A 17,008-nucleotide genomic window follows, 5' to 3' on the forward strand; every position below is an offset into this window, starting at 1 on the left:
CCTGTGTTTGAATGTCTGAATGCATTCCTTTGTGGCTGAGATTTTTGGAGTCTTAAAACTGCAGAGACTGTATCTTCATTATAAATATTCCATTTCTTAGCCATTATTGTGTCCAAGGACTGCTGAAGAGAAAAATCCGCACAAGTGTGCTCCAGGAGGAAGCAGAAATCAAAAGAGTTTTGTTGCAGAAGTAGGGACATGTAGAGCTGAATCTGTTTGCTGAGCCTGGTATCTCTACTACACAGCTAGATCTTTGGTACCAAAAATGTGTAAAACCAAAATGGCTATCAGTACTGCTTAGCTAGTACTCACACTGCAGTGTCATCTATCTTGAGCCTAGTTGCTTAGCATCTGTTGGACTTACTTACTGTTAAGAGGGAGATTTTTGTTGGTTTCCTTTTAATCTAATAGAGAGTCTGGACGACTGCTGGGCTGGAAGGTTAATACAGACCTCTATATTTGCCTAGCTGGTTCTTATAGCCCACTTCTTTACTAGCAGAATGGCTCATAAATGGCTGGCTTATTGGACCACTTAGTTTAATGGCTGTTAAAGAAAAGACATTCTTACACAACGAACCCTGTAATTGTCTCTTTGGAAACCCTTTTTCAAGCATTTGCTAAGTACAATAAACATTTCCATGTGGATATAACAGCAGTGCAGTGTACAAATAAAATGGTTGAATGGCTGTGTTTTATGAAAGTCTGATTGATTTTTAGAAACGTGATGGCTATTTCCACTTAATGAACCCCTCGGAAAAAAAAGGCTTTCAACTGAAGTTCTATGATCTAGGCACTGCAGGAACTAGGAGTAGAGGCAAGAAGCACACTGTCTGCCTTCCCCACTGCTGCGTTTCCAGCAGCCGACTCATCCCTTTCTTGAATCCCCCCAGAAGTCTCTGAGATGGCTTACACGTAGGATGTAACTTCCATTCTGTGCTGTGCAAAAACAACTGCCAGCACTTTGCTGAAGTTGAATCTCTCATGTATGAGCCAACAGAAATATGCCAGCGAGGAAGGAGGATCCTGGCTAAGGCAGGGCTTGGCTAAATAATCTGACCTTTTTCTTGGCTTGGCTCTGAAAGGTATGTGAAATGTATCAAACCACCCCATTCTGACTACCTGCTGTGCCGAAGGCCAGTGCTTAACAAATCCTTTTTAAATTAACACTCTGTAGTAACATTTTCTTACAACTTAAAATGTTAGTTAATGGTAGGGTACCCAAACACGAGACAGAGGGAGCAAAGACTGACTGCAGCGCACCTAACATGTGGTGTAGCACATACTCAGGGCAGTTTTTTAGTCTTGGAATCGTATTTCTGCCTCTGCATTTAGCCAAGCCAACTTTCCAATAGGATATATTCCTGAGGCTGACACTAAAAGCCCTGCGCTTTGTATCATTTACATTCTGTTAAAATAATTTCGTTCTTCTGTGCTTCCTTCTCGTGCTCCCAGAGAATATGGACAAACAGCATCTCAACACGACCCGGTAAGAAACTTTAATTCCGCGCATTTCTCCACGCTGAAATGAAGATTTAGCAGCAACCTGATTTAAATAAGATTTCTTCCCCACCGTTACGTGAGATTTAAATAACCGTAACTGGTATTTTGAATCGGTTTCATCTCAAAAGATTCCAGTTCCCTTTTACAGCCCAGCAGAGCCTTTGCTATTCTTGCACTAAGAAGTTGATAAGGGCAGTTCTGGGAGACAAAAAGGCCTTTTTAATGGTTCGTCCCTGGAGATGCTTGACTCCAAGCTCACTTTGAAGAACTAGTTTGTGAACTTCTTCAGAATTGCGGGCTGCTTGCTGAGGCACAAAAACTTTGCCACAAGCTTTGTTATTGATCTGAAAAAGAGAGACATGAAAACAAGAAAAACAGAAGTTACTAGACTGATTTACACAATTTCATTTCCTGAATCCAACCCATCTCATTACATGTGGGGAAAAAACGTGGCTCAAACTCTCTTTTCTCCAACACCAAACTTCCTAAGTAGAAGATAAAATTCTCCATACCTCCTCTCCATCTACCATAAAATAAGAGAATGAAACTCTGACTCATGTACTCAAGGAAAATTGAAGAAGTGGCCACAGGAAGTCTTTAGTTTTGAAGACAGCAAGCAGCATGTGACTATGCAGTGTGGTGACCTTTTAAGTTTAAAAACGTGATAGTTAGACAGGCTGAATAATGAGAGTGCACATAAGGGTTTGTCAGGTGGGAATCTTGGTTTGTGCATACTGCTAGGCTGCCATTTGGATTCTTTACAGCTAACTGATCCCTTACAGAGATTCAAATGCAAGATTTATTAAAATAAAAGTATTTGTGGCTGAAAAGATATCTGAAAGATTCATCATTACTCATTTTTAGAAAAACAGGCTTTACCTCATTATATGTCGCATTCGTACTAAACGCATGACTCATTAAGCCAACGCTGACCACAAAGATGACAACCACTCATAAGGTAATGCTTTCCTGCATGTGGCTGGTTTTCAGAGCAGCTTCCATACTGCTTTTGCATCAGCAGGGCAGACTCATGTAAGTAAAACTCAGTAAGGCCTGCAGTGGGAATCACCTTAATTTATAAAATGGTCTTACAAATTTTTTCTATCATCCAGTAAGAGTATATAACAGAGACTGCAGAACCTTAGTGAATACCTTCTGGAATTGGCATAAAATTCATTATTACAAAAGCTTTCAGATTTATATGGAGTACTTGCAGTGGATTAATGAAAAGAATATCAATCCAACATTTTAGCAAATGAAATAATTTGAATTTTTAAATCCAGTTCAATCAAATTACTTGGATAAAAATCTGCTGCATCTTTGACCTTTAGACATCATTGTAACGAGTTTTCAGTCATCTAAAAGGAACATCTGTTGCTTCATATAGCTTGGACATAAAAATGCACACAGCTTGGTTTTCACCTGGATTTTATACTGGATACATGTATGCAACATACCATGAATGAGAGAGACCTACTTCACTTACCTAATTTGTATTTTATTGAAAATAAAATAATCTGTGCAATTCTCAGAGAGAGGAAGCTGGGACAGATTTTTAAGGAACAAGATGGAGTCTCAAATGCAGCTGGGATGAGTAATTTCTGTTTTTTGACTAGACTTGACATCAGTTTGCAGTGATAATGTAGGTAGGCTTTTAACTATTCCTACATGCATCCGTAACATGGTATCATAAAAGGCTGGCTATGTTAAACGTTGCCTTTAGCACCTCATGCAAAGTAAATCCCTTGAAAAACACAGGAGGAGTTCATTTTTAAAGCTTTTGTGAAAAATAAATACAAGTAGTTCTTTCTGACAGGGCACTTCAGAGAAGAAATACATCCAACAGGAAAAAGAAAACATTAAAATCCAAACCGATACAGTTTTAGTGAGAATATAAAGCAAGCTTGTGAGCTCGCTGCTAGGACACACAGCCTGCAGTTCAAAACTATGCCTGCTTAGTTAAAATGTCATTCACTGCCCTCCATGATGCAATTAATATGTCCCAGTGGATGGATGTTGGCAGGGGGAAACTTGCCACAACTAGCCTATTTGGTGTTCTCAACAGAAAAGCCAAGCGGTCTAAATCAACTTAGTAAATAAATGACTACTAGCAGTTGTGTTTTCCCAGAAAGGTCGAGAAGCCTCGGCGACCTGACACTGTGTACCTTCCCACAGCATCTCTCCTGACCTTCCCACACCGTGCTGCGAGCTGAGTCTGAAAATCCTATCCTTGGTTATGATTTCAGCACGTTTGCAGCATGGCTCTCATTGTATCGTAGGTATCATGATGCAAAGTCAATCGTGTTAATGCCATTCTTAAAATAAGCATCTGCAGATTTAATCACACACTGTGCGCAAGCATCCTAGTCATGTATTCTTTTAGTCGAGGGGTTAGATTCTCAGCAGGACAAATAACTTCTGCTATGCCTCCATCTCTCTCTCTGTATCTCACTTGACGAGCATAACCCTTGGCAGCTCCAGGTAAAAGTGCCAGCACAAGAAACTTGGGTGCTGGCAGCCTTGTTTCTCTGAAAAACCACGACAAACTGCAAGAGGAGAAATAAATGAGACTTGGGTCCTTTTGTCCCCTGAGGAAGGAAGCTGTTGCTTTTTCTTGTCTTTTTTTTAAACATTTGACATTTTAGATAATTTTGGATCTACAGGGAGCTAGAGGGAACTAGAGAGGTTATGAAGGATGAAATGAAATCATAAAAGACTGAAAAATAAGCATCTGGAGGCTGCAGAGAGGAATTTTTAGTTCAACTCAAATATTTTTTTACCATTGATTCATAATCCTTCTGAGAAGTAAAAAGAAAAATAAATATCTGTGCACTTTTAGGCCTTCCTCATATGTGAAAACAAGAAAAATGACACCAACTTTTTTTTATTTTATAAAAACATCAGTTATAAGACCATAACAGTTCTGCACCACCTAGAAAATGTGAGGAATGCTAGTCAGAAGCGTGTTCATTGGATGAAAGGCACACTACATTCAGGTCAGATTTTTCCCAGCATAGACAATATACGGTATGATTAAAAATACTGAACTTTGCAATAACTTTTTGAATAACAGATACCATGCATATCCAGTGAATTTAAATGTCTTTCTTATAGGAAATTTGCATTGTGTCAGCCAAAGATGCAGTGAAGTTGGTTGGTTTTGCTGCTTTGGGTTAAATATGGAAAGACATAACCCCAGCACAGACAGGAAATAATGAAGTATTTTGTGTCAAAAGAAATAAAACCATAATGTCTCAGCAGGCAAATCCCTGGCAGCCGGAGGCAGTTTGATGTCCTGAGAAGAATAGGGTTGTGGCCCAAAGACTCAGTGTGGCTGTGCAGCCTTGTGAAGAGACACTGCCTCTTTGCAACTAACCAGTTCCTTTGTATGTTGAGTGTTTCTTGGTTTAATGAGGGCAATTTATTTTTACAGCCATACAAAAACCTACAGTGTCCACAAGACTTTAAAATATTCACATTTATGATGATTCCTCCCTGCTCCTCCATATTTGCCTTACTCTTACAGGCACACCCCCCATGCACTATTTTTAAGAATTATTCCCAGTTTGAAAAAGGAATTTGTCTCTCTGGTCTTCCAGTCACTTGCTTTCTCAGAACTAAGGAAGGTGTTTACATACATCATATTCTTCCATGAATATATGATTGAGAACACAGGGGTTGCTTTTTCTCTTATTACAAGACTTCTACACAAGGCTATGGCTTTGACAAAGTCAACCAGGAAAAGAAACAAAAATAATTTTCATAATGGTTGTTTCAAGCAAAATTAATTGTTATTTTTCTGGTTTCTTTTTTTGAGAAGCAAGCTTTAAAGTCAGCAGAAAAATATCAGTGAAATGTTTAGGCATTTTCATGTTCAGTTGTATAGTCTTAAAAACATTGAGTTCAGAGTTTTCCCTGTATTGCTGAAGTTTTATTTTAAAGATATATTTAATAACATGTTTGCTTTAACCACAATCGCAAAGAAGTTTCTAGAATTACACAATTTCTCATTGACTTCCTTATAAACTGAACACTGGAATTTAAGATGTTTGCTAGCTGTGCTTGAAGGTGAAGGTTTATTTTAAGCTTCAGCAAAGTGATTATACCTCAGTGAAGATTTTTGTGGATGTATGACCTTTTCACTGGTATAAATAAATGCTTATCACTTAATGAAAGAGAGAGAGAAAGAGAGAAAGACAGAAAGAGAAAGAGAGAGAAAGAGAAAGAGAAAGAAAGGGGGGGAAGAGAAGGGGGAAGGGGGGGAAGAGAGAGAGGGGGAAGAGAGAGGGGGGAAAGAGAGAGATAGGGAAAAAGAGAGAGAGAGAGGGAAAAAGGAAGGAAGGAAGAAAGTAAGTAACTCACTATTAGGCTAAGTCTGCTATTAACCCCAGTTGGCACTTAAGTCCTTCTCCTTGGATTGGGAAAAGATGCCAATTGAAAATTTCCTCCAAAAATATATACGCTGTGGTCTCTGCTAAGGATGTATGTTAGAAAAAAATCAGTGTTTTAGCAGCATTTGTCATTCTGTTCAAGTGGACTGACTGAGAGATCTGGCAGGATATGAAATTATTTGCAAAGATACTTAGATTAAGGAAACCTACAGCAACATCACTTCCCCTAAATCCAACCAATCTCTTCCCTCCTCAAAACCCCCAGCTGAACAAAAATAACCCAACTGCCTTACTCCTTCTACCTGAAGAAGCTAACAGAATAAAATAGATAAAATGCATTGCTTCTGTTTCTCTTACACACACAGAACATGCAGTTTTACGTAACCAAATGATGTTTCTTCTAGAGGCTCCATCTCATTCAATGTCCAGAAACACAAAAAGTGTTTAAGTTGAAACATTTAATTTAATTTAAAACATTTAAGTTTAAAATGTCTGCATGGTAGATTAAAGGTTATTCTTTGGTGAGCAGTGAAAAAGGCAGGAGTCCTGCAGATCTAATAGTATGCAACTACGTAATTAGAGACTATCATAATGCCTGCACGTGAAGAACTTGAATGCAAGTTGGCCAGGAGTCAGTCGATGGAGGAGCTGGGACACTACTCATGGATCCCACCCCCTTGGCTCCAGGCAGTCCCTCTATGGCCTGCAGTGGCATTTGCTGCTACTGTGCTCCATCTGACGATAAAGCTTTAGAATGCCTGGGAGCTTTAGAATGCCTGGGAGCATGCCTAGCAACGCAGACTAGTTAACTAGAGGCGCAGGGAAAAAAGACAGTATACTACACTGTGCCTGTGCTCATACACGTTAGAAAATTACAGGTTAACTAAATGCAGTTAGAAGTCCACTCTTGCACTGAACTGCCAGCTCTTTCCCTAGACCACAAAGGAGTTAGAGCTCAAAGAGAAACTGGAATGCAGTTCTAACATTAGCCAAGATACCTGTTTTTCCTCAGCCTCAGTCCTGCAAATACGCTCTGATGAAATGTGCCAGAAGTTCAGCTCGAGGCAGACGGGAAACATCGTTTGGCAAAAATCACAGCAACTTAACCCAGCTTATGATAGGTTGTATTAGGCAACCATAGCACTACAGGTACCACAAGAAATGTCATCTAATTACACATTTTTGTACAGGGCCAAGATTATAAATGCACCGTCAGGCAAAAAATCTGGAGGGACTTGTATTTTGATCATAGTTTTGACTGTACCATCCTTGCCCACAGCTGTTCATTGGTCAAATCTCCACAGGTACTAATATGCACTCACTCAAAAAGATTTCTATTTAGATCATCTCCCCTCCAGACTTGCTAAATTTTTTCATTTAGGAAAACATTTTAATTACTTAGCACAATGGTAATTGCAGCTTCTGTTCTACCTGACCTTTCACTGAGCCACCTAAGAAGGGAACTGACTTCCACAAGAGCAGAAATTTTGTCATCCTCTGAGCTTGTAATGCATTAACTGACCACCGCTGAAAATAAATGAAAATGCTCTTACCAGAACAGACATCTCCACAATATCTGATGGCTGAAGGTACTCTGGGTCTACTTTGGGCCAGGACTGATGCAGCACATCAACATCCCAGTGATGATGAGTACAAAGTTTATTCTGCATATGTGCCAAACCTGGAAAGCGAAACCAGTTAAACATTCATCTGTACTGTAACCAGAACATTCAATCTTCAGAATTTGTTTGATAAATAAGATCAGAATGAAGCTGACTTTAAAAGCAAGTCCCTTAGGAGGGAATAACATTGTTTAGATTAGCATACAGCACATTATAAACAGAAAGATATACATCTTTCAAGCGCTTATTTTATACCATGTGTAGGGATGCTAACATGAACGTTGTGGGCACATTTTAGATTTGGATTAGCACTCCAAAACTTTGCCAAAAGCACAGACCACTGTTTATTATTTTAAACTGTAATACTGCAACACAAGCTGACCTCTACTTCTAGAAGTCAATGATAATACTGCATTTTTTTCAATAACACCACCAGTTTGATTAAGATTTTACTATCAACTCAGAATGATACAGAAGTATGGCTTATTATTTTACCATCTGTAATATGCTGGATAGTTTCTAAATTTGCAAGTCAAGCTACTTGCAAGATTTTCTCATATTTTGTGAAGTATCTATTTTCTCACAAATTAAAGGTGCTACGTAAGAATACCTTGCACAGCTTGCTCTCCTTCTTACGATACATATATTCTGAAATGGTTTATCCTTTGATTTTTTTACGAAGGCCTCCTAAAATGGCTAGAAATCATATCCTTTCATTAAATAGGCTTTGCTCTCCCCAAGACAATTCATTCCTGATTTGTTTAAGTAATAGGAGAATAGGATGCAGTTCATTCTGAAGCTGCATTCTTCAACTGAATAAAACCTTCTGAGTGGGATTTATGTTGCTGTTTACTCCAGCTGTAGGACAAAATAAAAATATTTCACTTAACAAGAGGCTGTCAAATATGATCAATATTGATGATGATTGCTCTTGCGATTCTCACGAAGTCAGGGGATTTTAAAATTAAAACCATTCTCTGTGTATGAATAAGAATACAGACTAAAACTTTTTATAAGCACATGCTTCATCTAGAACTGTAAAATGTATTTGAAATCTCAACTAGTTTAGGGAAACTCCAGCAAGAGCATAAAGAAAACCCATCAACACAAGATTCACTGTTGAGACTGAGGCACCTGAAGCTGTTCAAAACACAGCACGATGGCAGACATAGGAGCAAAACCAACCTATGCGTAATACATACATGAATTTACCTAGTTGGATTGTTTAGACTAATACAGTGAATAACAGCAAACAGAGAGGTAAAGGGAATGCGACTTCCTCCAGAAAAATCCGTCAGATTTTTGTCAGCACTTTTTCAAACAAAGCACTTTGGTAAAATGACACACAGCCTTGCTCTTTGCTGAGTGATTCAGATAAGGGCAGTGGGGTGGACTGGTGGGAGCTATTTCTAATGGCAAGCAAGAACGTGCACATTTCCTAGAACCTTATTAGGTAAATAATTGATTAAAACACTTTAACGGATCTGGATTTGTGTATTTTTTTTCTCTTGCGACAGTAGCTCAGAAACTGAAAGAGCAAAAGATGGGAAGTCAAGCAGAAAAAAATCTTCGCATTGGTGATTCATTATCACGTTAACTTTAAAGACAACAGCTGCTAGATTCTTCCCTTTTTGGCTTTTGAACATCCAGATGAGCTCATTTCTTTCCAACTGATCACATGCCTTGTGGCAGAAGCATGCGTACTGGCTACTCCTTATTTTCCTGTTGAAGTGGATTCTTCAAACTATTTAAAAACTACTTTCTTACACAAGTCAAGAGCGTCTATCTACGAAAGCAAAACCAGGGTCACTTTTAATCCCTGTGGAGGCCATCAGTCCTAATAAACCTACTAATAAAAAAAAAAATTAAAATGTATTCTGAAGCAGATAAAGTGTGACTAAGCACGATGTCTATCTTTTGGTTTGTCTTCTTGCTACAAAATGAGCTATGAGCTCACACGTATTAAAAAAAAAAGTGCAAAAGTCAACAGAACTAGTTTCAGAAAACAGAGTTTGACAGGAAACCAAAATGAAGGTTTTAGTTATGTTGCCTGTCTGGCTTCCTGCCATAATTCACATTTTGTGAGCTGTAGAACACAGAAAACACAGTAATTTGGTTTGCATTTTCAAAATGCAATACACAAAAACCCAGAAACTTCATCACTCTGATCCAGAATGGCGATGGCCCACGTGTCAGGACCTAGGCAGAACCCTCCTCCAGCCTTTCCACTTGATTCGGAGATGTTAAACAAAAGCGCTGTTTGAGAAGTTAAGAACTGACCATTTCACAGACTTTTATTGTGAAAACATTAAAAACCTGTTTTTATTGTACTGGAAAGCACTTAGTGAAGTGCACATTATGAAACACTGCATTTTGCTTTCCATTTTTTGACATACGTTGCTTTTATGACCATAGATTCTCTTGCAGGCGTAGGACAGAAAGCCACCTGAGTACATTTTTACTTACTGTAAGCCATTTACTTATATGTACACATCTGTACATCTATACAGGACAGATCAAGGACAACACTTGTGCTGAACCTGAAGCCCTGGTCCTGCAATTGGATCTGCTTCAATGGACTTTTGCTGACTAGCAAACTAATACTAAACCAAGGTTTGCCTAACGAGTAACTTGCAGCATTGGAGCCCAAGTTAAAAATACCAAGTTAAATGCATATTATATTACTGTAAGTGAGTTGAGAGAAAGAGGGGACAAGATGTTTCAGCTCATGGCAATGTTTTATTAGCATTACATGAGTATGTCATAAACATAATACTTCTACTAAGCACTACTAAGGTGCTCTTTGGGGGGGAAAGGCAGATTCTCATTTTAAAGAGATTTAAGAAGGAAGATGTGAAAGCATTCGTGTATCAGCAAGGTAAGTTAGGACAGCAAGGTAATTGTAGTCTTACAGAAAAAAAGCACTAGAAAAAATTATCTGTAAAATTCCAGCAATAGTGCAGCTACTTTGACACAAAATGATGTAGGTGAAAGAAAAAGATGTGATAATGGAGTAAACTGAGTAAGAGCTGGCATGGGACAAGGGCCGGCACAGAGAGGTTAACAAAGCAGAAAAGGCAAGGAGGACGGAAGTCTTAATGGGTGATAAAAGGAAGTGAATGAAAGCAGCTGAAGCAGCGCCAGTATCAGAGTTTAGGACTAGGGATTTTCTAACAGGAGATCTAAGAAGATCAGAGGGGGCAGTATAAGGTGACTATGAAGGTGCGTTATCCAAATGCTGTCCAACTTTTGGATTTAGCTAAATCAAAGCAAAAGAAATCTGTGTTAAGTAAAAATCCACCACACTAGCAGATGAGCAGATAAAGTTTTTAAAAAGCTCAGAGCAGGAGTGTGTAAGGGTAAGTGGAGATGCATTCTGGGTCAGTATCTTAGTCATCTCTGCAGCCTCTTCCAAGGAGAAGATTGTCACCATATTACTTTGTTCTTGATAAGCTTTTTTACTATTTAATGAATCTTCCTATTTGACAGATTCAGGCAAGTTGTGTATCCGAAATACCTTTCTGCAGCCCAGGAGGAATATGTCTGCCCGTCACATGTGAAATGGTCTGCAATCTCAAAGAAATTATGGCAATACAATAACAGCTGTTTCCAGACAGCTTGGCAAGAAACTGTACTGTACTGCTGGTATAGTAGTACAGAACCGGGTAAAGTCAGGAAAACTTACATTTACTCAATACAGGGCTAGGGGATTCATTTTATACGTTCCCTAGTGACAGATGTGGAGCACCAAGGCAGGTTGTGAAAAGCCTGGGTTACTAAAAGCTAACTCTAGAATGGGTTTCCAATTCAGCAAACTCCACGTGAATCCTTTTAACCTGAAAATGATCTGCCTTCCGCCATTGGTACGGACTTACTATCCTTCACTTTGGGTTATTACTCTTGAGTGAAAAAAATACTTCGTTAATTGCAAATCGTGTTTCTTCTTGGATTAGCGAAGGGGGATTTCTGCATTCAGATTTTCAATTAAAAACTGCAACATCAATTAGCTTCTACTCAGCTCTATTCTTTACAGAAGGCTTCTTGAGCAAGGACTGAATTCAGAAGAAGAAATTCTTGCAATAGAGCTATTGCAATGACAGTTAAAATGTTGCGAAGACTATTATACATTACAAATTCCAATAGTTATGTTTCATTTCAATGCACCTTAAGATGTGTTTTTCATCAGTGTATATCTTTCATGTGCCATCTCTATTAAAAATTTAACAACTCACAATAAGCAGTTTCATATCCTTGTCTAGACAGCAAAATACTGTACTACTACAAACAAACTAAAAAAAAAAGTCTCCAGTGGTGTCTGTATATTCCTCAGATACAAGGTTTCAGGAAGGAAACAGATTTCCTCATCCTGTTAGTGTTCATAAACTGCCAAGATATCAGCCGGATGAACTCTTCCCACACTGAGGGGCTACAGTCGCTTTTTACGTTATTAAGCGATAAACCAGTGTATTCACTGCACAATTAAGACCATTAGGTTGACACACCAAAATACTGAAAACTGTTCCTCCTCTAAGCAGGAGAAAGAACTACTTCACACACAAAATATCAAAGCACTGGGTTACTATTGTTCAGCTGCTGAAAGGTGAGGCACTTATCAAGCAGCATTCAAGCAGCTTTTCCCTTGACTCAAACTGGAAATATTCACTGCCAATACTGAAGTACGCTCTTCATCCAGCTCACAAAGGGACCAAACTCTTCAGTCCTACCTGATGCATGAAAACAAGATGGTCACATACAAACTAAACCCCATGGGAGAATAATTCTTCAGCTGCAGAAGAGCAAAAATGGCTCTATCTTGAATCTACCTAATTTTACTTTAATTGTACTTAAAAGTTGAACATTACATCAGAAGCATCCTTGGGCTATCAAACTGAAGTTCTGAGTTTGCAAAGTTTATCAACAAACTAAGAAAACATAGTGGACTAAAAAGCTAAAATTTCGAATGAACTGTGATGCAACTCCTACAGAGCAGGATAGTCATTACATAAAATGTCAAGCAAAGCATCTTTAATTAACACTCTAAAATTATTTTTGTAATTTTCCTAATATTTTCATTGGTTGGCAGTCAGTAAGATGGACTGGCTTGCAGTTAAATCTAGCTGTAAAGAACTTTCTTGCTAATCAAGAGGATACCTACATACATGTTTATACACTTAGCCAAGTTTTAATTTTTACAAGCTATTGTATTAGAAAACACTGATTTGCAATTTTTTTTAACATTTCATTGTGATCTGTGTCAAATAGCTTTTAGACTGAAATGGAAAACAATTCAAATGCAAAAACCACATTTTTTTGCTATTTAACTAGAAATGCATTCAGAATGCAAGTATTTAAGAAAATGTGTTAGATACTTAAAATTTATCATGTTTTGCAGTTAAATATTTTTTTGAGCAAAGGAGAGTATTTTATGTAATTACTGAATAAAACTAACAGTATGAGATATTTTTGGAAATCAGATCCTTCAAGATTTTAATATTTAAAGATGATAGCCTATTTTGCCTAGCTTTTTATTCCAAAACTAGAAAAGGAAAAAAGATTGGTCGATTTTTTTCAATTTCCAGCACACCTGTCATTTAAACTGAAAAAATACCATATGCACCTGCAGAAGAGCTTCCAGTTGTCAAAAGTTATTTTATTACCTCCACAAAGCCTCATTCCACGTGCTTAGCCAGAAAGTTCTATAGTTCTGTGGTTTAATTGTCTTCAAATCTTTGGCAGAATTAACTTAACCTAATACAATACGTTAAGTCAAGGTCTTATTGTAGGTTGTCATTATTTCACATTTAGTTTTAAATTCTGTTGTAATTTCTTCTTAAATGTTTCTTGACCATAATCAGTGAACAGCAAAGCACAAAAGGAGAGATTACAATGCAACAGTAAATTAAACATTATTCATCCTGTGAAGCACAATGCAAACAGTCGAAATTAGTAAGGATGCTCTTTTCTTCTCTCTTTTTTAAGGCTGTAGTAAAATTAATATTAGGCATGTCTGACTATGTAGTAAACTTTCTAATGACAAACACTGATAAGAAAGCAAATCCTTTTTCTTCAAAAAAAGCTTAAATACACAAGGAAGTGCAATGTGGTTCAGAGTTAACACAACAAATCACTGTTCCTATCTGCCTTCCTACTCAACTGTAAAATTATCTGTCTGATATTAAATACAGGGCTTCCAAATTTCCCTGTTTCATTTTCCCCTGTAGAAAGAAAAATGCTCCTTGTTTTAATCACTAAACCAAACAAAATGTAAAGGCTGCATACAGGTTTTTTTGGAATGAAATGTCAGTATTTAATTATAAATATGTTGCTTATGTGTTGTTTATTATTGGCATTGCCATAGCAGACAGAGCCTTCCATCAAAGTGTGGGGTCCACTGCTATAGGTGCTATTTATAGACCTAATAATATACAGTTCTTTTCCTGACTAGTTTATGAGAGAGGAAACAGCACCATCCCTACATTTAGATGCAAAGCCAAGGTACAAAAAGAGAGACTTACTCTGACTGTGTATGGAGAACTAAAGCACAAAGAAAACTAAATGGAGTATTTAAAAAGCTTAATTTTTATATTGAAATTATTTAAAATAAGCAAGCATCATCACCTATACATAATAAAGTTTAAGAAATTGGTTACATCAGAAAAGCAACAAGACTTGGTGGAACCAGCGTGCAATTCAGAACATAAACTTGGGGAAGCTGTCTCTAGAATATAGTTGGACATTTTTCACCAGAAACCCCAATCCCAGGACAGAATTGCTAGGTGTTGGATATTTCAAAATAATATAGCCTTCTTACCACAACGCAGTAGTTAAATGTACATACATTCTCCTGATAGAATTGTTTAATAACTTTCATGTAATGTAATGATGACCATGCTAAAAGAGAATGTGATTTTCATGTTTAGTCATAAAATTCTTCAGGCAATAACAGCCACAAAATGTTTTTGTATGCTAGTCGCACTGAATCACAATGCAGTCTTTGGACCACACAAGCAAAATTTTATCTTTAAATGCATACAGGAGCAGAGGACAATACATTCCCAATTTTCATTATGCTTCCTTTTCATTCTTACATCAGAGAGAGATCCAGAAAATGTTTATCCTTCTCCAGTGATTCTAGTAGTAAGAAAAGACTTCCTTCTCTAACATTCAAAACATTACAGGATTAAGCTTTTCATTTGACAAGTTCGGTTAATTAAGACATCCTACTGTTCTTTGTCATTTTATCAAACATATTTGATATTTCTGTATTCCCTAACATTTATTTGAATTTCAAGTTAACAAGGCACTGTATGTGTAAGTAATGAGCCTGGACCTCTTCTGCCTCCATCTCAACCAATGCGGAAAACAAAATCATGACCATTACTTCCATTTAAGTATAATTTTAATTAGATGGTACTTCACATTATAAGAGAATATTGACCAGAAGTAGCTTTCTCCAAATGGATCATGTCTGATGCCGCTGTTTATTCTAAACAATTAAGCTTTTAAGACATCTTAGAAACATTAGAAATGAAAATACAGAAAAAACCCCACTCTCCCCAACATATCTTGCTGTTTCCAGAGTCTCTACCCCTATGTTACTGCTTTGAACAAGAACAGTCTTTCTTTGGCAGTTAACATTATTACAGGGCCATGCACAGCTCTGAAATACAAGCAATTTAGTAGGTCTGCTCTGTAAACACTTGAATGCACGAAGTTTTAGGATGACTGTGGAAAATAAAACTCTTAAAACAGTATCCAAAAGCTAACATTAGGTCCAAAACCACACAGCAATCTGTGGCCAGTCATAATGCAGAATATATTCCTATCTTCCCACATATGTCTTGGGACTTCTCCCAATAAACCTTAAAAGCAACTGCTGAACTCTGGCATGCACATCCCTTATTTCACAGGCTTTAACTGTAGGAGTACCATGCATCTTAGCCCACTTGGGATTCAGACTTCAAGGTTTATAACTGTGATAGAGCTTAAAAAAGATTTCCTGTCTACCATTCCCACTCTCCGCGAGAGGTTAATTTGCAGCATAACCTCCCTCAGTCTCTGGAAAATATTCCAGGAGTAGGACTTTCACTGAACGCTCCTTTAGTCTTTTTAGTATACAGCCCCGTGACATGGTCCTCTCTGCCTGAATTCCTGAAAGAAAGTATTCGTAGTCCAAAGACTTTGAAACAGTTGTTTGAAAAAGGGCTGTTTCTGTCCTCAGGTTCAGCTATTAATACTGCCATCCACATACCGGAGCAGCTAGCAGCTGACATACGAACTCCTCATGCAAGTCCTGTCTTAAATTTTTCCTCCTTCTCCCTTTCTCTGTCCCTTTCTCTGTCTCCCTTCTCTTTCTCCTTTCTCTGTCTCAAGAAACCCACCTTTGTATGCAAAGAAACTAGAAGCAGACAGACCACAAGTTTCGAGTTCATTTAGGAATTATGACAAAAGGTGACAAAACAGATGCAGAATTGAGGGATAAGTGACAGATGTATCATGTTAACTTTTTTGCCTTTTTTCCTGCAACATCAATAAAAAGTGTATTTCTAGAAATACCTTTCCACATCTCTGACGCAATGTGCGGAGCCATAGGTGCAACCATGATGCAGAGTGTAGCTAAAGCATCTTCAAATTCTGCGCTGTGGAGAATAAGAGGCTGAGAAGCTTGCTAAGTGAAAAAACAGAAGGAAAAGAAAATAAATTGTTAATACAAATATTCTGGGGTGGAGGGGAAAGTAGTTTAAGAAGAAAATGTAGTCGTGAAACCTAAAGTCAACGTCTATGCTCAGGACAGCATAACTTCATGGTAAGTTAGAAACTTAAAAGTTCTGGAGAATTAAAAGCCAACTGTTGGTCACAGAGTGCTCTCTAACACCTGGAAGCTAATCCTGAAGAGGCTGATGCAGACCCTTGGGGATCTGCTCTGGTACAGGTGTCTGAACCCAGACCCATGTAGACAACACTGGCCCTCATAAAAAATTGAGTGCTGCCACTTCTAGAAGTGCAATCTTAGATAAAATCAGAACTATCTGAGAAAAGGTGAAGTACTCATATGAAAAAGTCAAACTGTGCTGAATGCAGCATAGTTTTTGTTGGGACAAGGTTCAGTTGTATGGGTTCCTTGAGTGGCTTAAGTAAAGCGGAATTTAGTGATTAAGTGAGGTTTTAGAGCTGAAGAAAGGTTTGGGAATGAAAAGTGCAGCACAGCTTTTTACAGTTCAGTGTTCAGATTGCTTTTCAGCTTCTCTAGTACAGATAATTTTAAATTTCTTGCAAAAGGTGCCAGACTGACAAAATTTGAACCTTCATTACTGTATTGTATCTTAATAGAAAAGATTTAGCACTAAAAGTAGTCGGATAAACTTTTTCTTCCTTTGCCTCTGTTTTGACTCAGAGAGATTACATCCCATGGTAAGTTCAGATTCTGCATTTATTTTGTATTTCACCTCTCTAATGAAACAGCACAGAAAAATATCAATACATGTCAGCTTCTGA

At 37.8% G+C, this 17,008-nt stretch overlaps 1 protein-coding gene across 1 annotated transcript in view; it reads right to left on the reverse strand.

Annotated features, from left to right (window-relative positions):
* Positions 1-1,480: 1,480 nt before the first annotated feature.
* LARS2 (leucyl-tRNA synthetase 2, mitochondrial) overlaps positions 1,481-17,008 on the reverse strand; it is an 86,964-nt gene continuing 71,436 nt past the window's right edge. The window contains exons 19-21 of the mRNA XM_059818457.1: positions 16,070-16,181; positions 7,445-7,572; positions 1,481-1,844 (exon numbers count right to left, since the gene is read on the reverse strand). Of these exons, the coding sequence (XP_059674440.1) occupies positions 1,665-1,844; positions 7,445-7,572; positions 16,070-16,181 (420 nt within the window). The 3' untranslated portion in view covers positions 1,481-1,664. The remainder of the gene's footprint in view (positions 1,845-7,444; positions 7,573-16,069; positions 16,182-17,008) is intronic.

Source organism: Gavia stellata, chromosome 6 (genome assembly GCF_030936135.1).
Source record: "Gavia stellata isolate bGavSte3 chromosome 6, bGavSte3.hap2, whole genome shotgun sequence".
Classification (NCBI taxonomy): domain Eukaryota; kingdom Metazoa; phylum Chordata; class Aves; order Gaviiformes; family Gaviidae; genus Gavia; species Gavia stellata.